Source organism: Temnothorax curvispinosus, unplaced genomic scaffold (genome assembly GCF_003070985.1).
Source record: "Temnothorax curvispinosus isolate PA1 unplaced genomic scaffold, ASM307098v1 QBEX01010864.1, whole genome shotgun sequence".
NCBI lineage: Eukaryota > Metazoa > Arthropoda > Insecta > Hymenoptera > Formicidae > Temnothorax > Temnothorax curvispinosus.
The window spans coordinates 1-4,929 of NW_020220644.1; the positions used below are offsets into that span (position 1 = coordinate 1).

General features: G+C 41.1%; 2 protein-coding genes across 2 annotated transcripts; both read left to right on the plus strand.

Moving 5' to 3' along the window:
* Nucleotides 1–627: 627 nt before the first annotated feature.
* Nucleotides 628–2,079, plus strand: LOC112460830 (TM2 domain-containing protein CG10795-like). The gene is made up of 3 exons (XM_025025717.1): nt 628–980; nt 1,325–1,406; nt 1,495–2,079. Exons 1-3 carry the CDS (start codon nt 782–784, stop codon nt 1,769–1,771), a joined length of 558 nt encoding a protein of 185 aa, XP_024881485.1. The 5' UTR covers nt 628–781; the 3' UTR covers nt 1,772–2,079.
* A 442-nt stretch (nt 2,080–2,521) lies between these two features.
* Nucleotides 2,522–4,924, plus strand: LOC112460829 (flocculation protein FLO11-like; the record flags this gene model as incomplete). The annotated part of the gene is made up of 2 exons (XM_025025716.1): nt 2,522–2,679; nt 2,951–4,924. Coding segments are annotated over exons 1-2 (2,061 nt in total), but the record flags the coding sequence as incomplete, so codon positions are not given.
* Nucleotides 4,925–4,929: the final 5 nt, after the last annotated feature.

Below are 4,929 nucleotides of genomic sequence, written 5' to 3' on the forward strand. Positions count from 1 at the left end.
GCGCCTACTCCAACAGCGATTCGTTTCTGTTGACTTTGTGCGAAGCACAATCTTTTAAAATTTTAAATCATTGCATGGTTTTGTAATAAATGCTCATTTATTGCTCATGTTTATTCTTTTACGTTTATCCGCCGAAATTCTCATTATCGAAGGCTGAATGTCGCTATTACAATACTGAGAAAAAAAAAGTGTCAATCCCAAGAAATATTTAGTCCGATACGTTCAACTAAACATTTTAGTTAGTTAACTAAACATTAGTTGAATTAATTAATTCTTGATTAAAGAAATGAAATAAATTGTTGAAACAACCAATATTTAGTTAACTAACTAAAATGTTTAGTTGAACGTATCGAACTAAATATTTCTTGAGATTAACAATTTTTTTTCTCAGTGAAGGATACTAATAAGGCAAAAGTTGGATTATGAAGTGCAGCTAATCTCGTGTTTCCTCCTTGCTGTCCTGCTCTCCTAATAACAGGAATAATATTTTGTGTCTCAGCGTGACGTGCCTATATCGGTTCTCGCTGTTATCATACGCGAGGGTAATTTTATCCACAGCGGGTAGTTTGAAGAACCGTCTCATGGGCATGACAATTGGCGGCGACTCCGTCGATGCGCGGAACGGCTAGCCCGACAGTCGGGCAGTCTCCGATTCTCCGACTCCGACTGACGTTTCAAAACACGAGGATGCAAACGTCGTCGTCCGTCGTCTCGTGATCGTGGGAAGCGACGGGCAATGTCGCGGTGGTTGCCGGAGTAACGTCGCGTAAAATGAGACGGCATGTCCCGTTCGGCGCGACTCCTTAGCGGGCTGCTCGTCCTCCTCCCGGTGATCGCGCTGTCCGATGGCGCGGACACGTACGAGGTCGACTGCAATAACCTACGAATGGGGCAATACATCTGTCCTCATCCCGATTATGATTTCATAGATCCGAAGACGCAGCAGCCGCGCGGCTGCACCAAGGAGAACAAGGCCAAAGGTAGGCGGGCTCTACCTCTCGAACGACAAGAATCTCTCGGTGTCTCTTAACCTCAATCTCTCCTCCGCGTTACGTTCTTTCGCACTTTCGCACCTTTATATTTTTTTCGGCGTTTTATACTTTTATAAAGCGAGACAGACACGTATTTTTCCGCGTTCCAAAAAAAAAGTAAAGCGTAGACAGTTGGAGCAGTTGTTTTGTTTTGTTCGTAACCCTTCGTTTTGCATTGCGCTGTGATGTTTTCTCTCATATTGTCGTACATTCGGAAATAACGGTTTGCGGGCGAGCGAATCCTCGAAATTATAATTCTGACGAAACTAAACGTAATTTCTTGTTTTCCACAGTGCTGTGTCTAGCTGCCGATCGCCTCATCTGCATAGAAACGAAGAATAACACGTTCAAGAAGGATATACCATGCAAATGGACGTAAGTGTGACTTTTGGATGTCCATAATTAAGTACCTCAGGTTTGTTATAAGATTTTTGGACATTTACATTAGAATTATCGCTTTCAGAAATGGATATTCCTTTGAGACGTCGTTGCTGCTGTCGATATTTCTCGGTATGTTCGGCGCGGATCGATTTTACCTCGGATATCCCGCCCTGGGCCTGCTCAAGCTAAGCACGCTGGGATTTCTCTTCCTTGGCCAGTTCGCCGACGTGATTCTGATAGCCACGCAAATCGTAGGGCCGGCGGACGGTTCGCACTACGTGATGCCATATTACGGTGCCGGAATAAACATCATAAGGAGCAACAATTTTACGTACAGAGTGCCACAATACGACTGCTGAGAGAAACCGGCATACCCGAAGCGCATGAATGACGACTTCTCTAAAAAATATATATATATAATTGTATAATAGCTTCTGCTTCTGTCGCGAGCAACGATGTATAAATCCTAGAGTGGAGTCCTATTTCGTTTTATATATATTTCAATGTAAATTAATCTTTGTATTCTATTCTAATAGATAAGCCGAACGTGTTAACTTGTAGATATTCGTCTCTCTCAACGAAAAATACTGTATATATAAAGATTTACTACTGATTTACGTATTGTCAATTGATATAATTAAATAATAAACTTTGTTTTTATTTCTAAGGCTCTCCGTCGTTCATTATGCATTGCAATTCCGACCGGAGTTCTTCTCGGAACACAAATATCAAACTGCCGAATACCGCAATTATGACTCAGTCGGCCTTGAGCGATTTATCGCGAGACTGTAAGCTATACTTTGTAATGTCGATGCACCGACGTAATTCGATTCGTGCGATCCCGCATTTGTTCCCAATCTCTCGTTCCTCTGATATAAATGCGAAAGCAAGAAGCGTTCATTATTATCCTTTATTTTCGTGCGGGCAGCTCGGTAACGGCGTTTCGCGCACGAACATCTCGCGTTCTCGGAAATCCTGAGACGATGCCGACCGAAGATGCATTGTCACTTCGCCTTTTGTACATATTAACCGGCACGTTTCCGATATGAAAATATATAAATCTGCACACCTCCACGACGAGCTCTTTAAAGTTATCCCCTCATGATTGAAAAGACGGACGCGTTTCATTAAATCGGTATTCGGGACGGCACGTCGGTTGAGAAACGAGCCGCTTCGTACGATGACTTCAACTATGAAGACTCTACTTCTACCGCTCGGAATCTTACTATTAATTGCGATAGTATATCGTTCGACGAGCAATTCTGGAGTGAGCAATTTTATCATCATAATGCAATTCGTATCTAAACATCTAATTTTTAAGAAAAGAGTAAAACTAGAATACATTTCAAGAGAAGTTTGTGAATCTAACAAAAGAAGTATTGTTGAAATTTCGAAGTATATTAAAAGAAAAAATAAATTGCAAATATATTATTTTTTATATATTACATTTATTTTTCAAATAATAAGGTGTAAATTTTATTAAGCATTCTATTCACTTTACTGTGTTAATCTTTATATCGAAGGAATAATTTTTGCAGTACACTGATGATACAGAAAGAAACGCTGTGGAACTGCAGGTAATCCGGCGTCGACGAACACTTAAGCCCTTTATTGCAAGCATACATTGTTGCAAGTTAAATCAGTACTATGATCAAGAGGAAGGACGTTGTCTGGGCGTGCCAGGAGGCGGCAAGGTGCTTCACGTTGAAAACAGACGATCCTGTGGCCTCAACGTCTTGAAGCCGCATTGCAAGAGCTCTTTATATTATCACATCTGCAAACGCGGTAAATCAATCCTAGCGCAGTGTGCGAGCGGGCAGATCTTCGACAATCGTCTCCAACGATGTGTCTACTACGATTCAAGCAAGCTAACTCCCAATATTATCCCACTGGACAGCTACATGTATTTCGATCGCGTTAGAGTGCCAAGCTGCACGAGATCCGGCCGATTTCCCGTGCTCGGCCACTGTTCTATGTTTTACACGTGCGAAACGAACGGACATCGATTCTATCAGAGCGTTTTAAAATGTCCACAGAACACGGGATATCAAGTGGACAGAGGAGTCTGCAACATTGTGCCGGACTGCCAGAACAATAACTCGGTGGATACAGTCTGTGTTCCGGATGCGCCGGGCGAGAATGTGGAATCTCCAAGTGTCAATGAAGCTGAAGAAAGAAATGTGAAAGAAACTTCTGAAATACTCGAAGAAAATACGGCCAGCGTAGACAATCCTATTGTAGAAAAGAAGGAAAATGTAAATTCTAAAATTTATGATGATATTATTACTACCCCTGGAAGTGTAACAGGCACACTGTTAGAGAATAACAATAATGAAAGTAATATGGATGTATCAGATTCAGTCAAAGAAGTTTTAGTTCCTGACGGTATTGACGAAGAGATAATGCACAGCCAAGTTCCAAATCTGCCTGATTCTGTGCAAAAAGCATCTGACGAAGGACAAAACGAGGAGAACGGATCATCGTCATTATTAGGATTACGGATCACGCCATCAACGACAGAACTCAATGATGCACCGCATTCTATCACGACTTCTATGACCTCAATCAAACCGGAGTATCGTGCAAATGCTGACGTGGACAGTGAGACAACTGACACGGCACCGTTCTCTTCGGGCAGTTACATATTATCAAAATTAAATAAAGCAACACAGGATGTAACTACAGAACAGTATAAAAATATCAAAGACAGCACAATGACGCTATCAAATTTCAACACCGAAGCAATTGATCCGACACCAGCAATAAATGCACCAGAATTCCCTCCAATTAGCGATGTATCACCGAATATAGATGAAAAAATGCAAGGTGTACCTACGGAACAATATAAAAATAACGAGGACAGTGCTGTAATTCCACCGAATTTCAACACAGATCCATACTCGGCATCAACAGTAAGTGATGTACCAGAATTCCCTCCAATCAGCGAAGTGTCACCGAATATAGATGAAAAAATGCAAGATGTGCCTATGGAACAATATAAAAATAACGGAGACAGTGCTGTGATTCCACCGAATTTTAATACTGATTCAGTTGATTCGTACTCGGCACCAACAGTAAGTGAAATACCAGAATCTCCTTCAATCAGTGATGTATCATCGAATATAGATGAAAAAATTAAAGATGCGCCTACAGAACAATATAAAAACGATGAAGACAGTGCTGTGATTTCACCGAATTTCAGTACAGATTCGGTTGATTCGTACTCGACACCAACAATAAGTAATGTACCGGAATCATCTCCAATCAGCGACGTTTCACCGAATATAAATGAAGAAATACAAAATGTGCCTACGGAACAATATAGAAATAATGAAGACAGCGCAGTGATTCCTCCGAATTTTAATACAGGTTCAGTTGATTCTTATTCAACACCAGTAGTAAGTGATGCACCAGAATCCTCTTCAATCAGCGAAGTATCACCGAATATAGATGAAAAAATGCAAGATGTACCTACGGAACAATATAAAAATAACGAAGACAGTGCTGTAATTCCACC

Excerpts from the sequence above, each read along its gene's own strand:
- LOC112460830 (XM_025025717.1), top strand. The coding sequence starts at position 782 with ATGTCCCGTTCGGCGCGACTCCTTAGCGGGCTGCTCGTCCTCCTCCCG. Across the intron at positions 981-1,324 it reads CAAGGAGAACAAGGCCAAAG|TGCTGTGTCTAGCTGCCGAT; the intron begins GTAGGCGGGCTC and ends TGTTTTCCACAG. Across the intron at positions 1,407-1,494 it reads GATATACCATGCAAATGGAC|AAATGGATATTCCTTTGAGA; the intron begins GTAAGTGTGACT and ends TATCGCTTTCAG.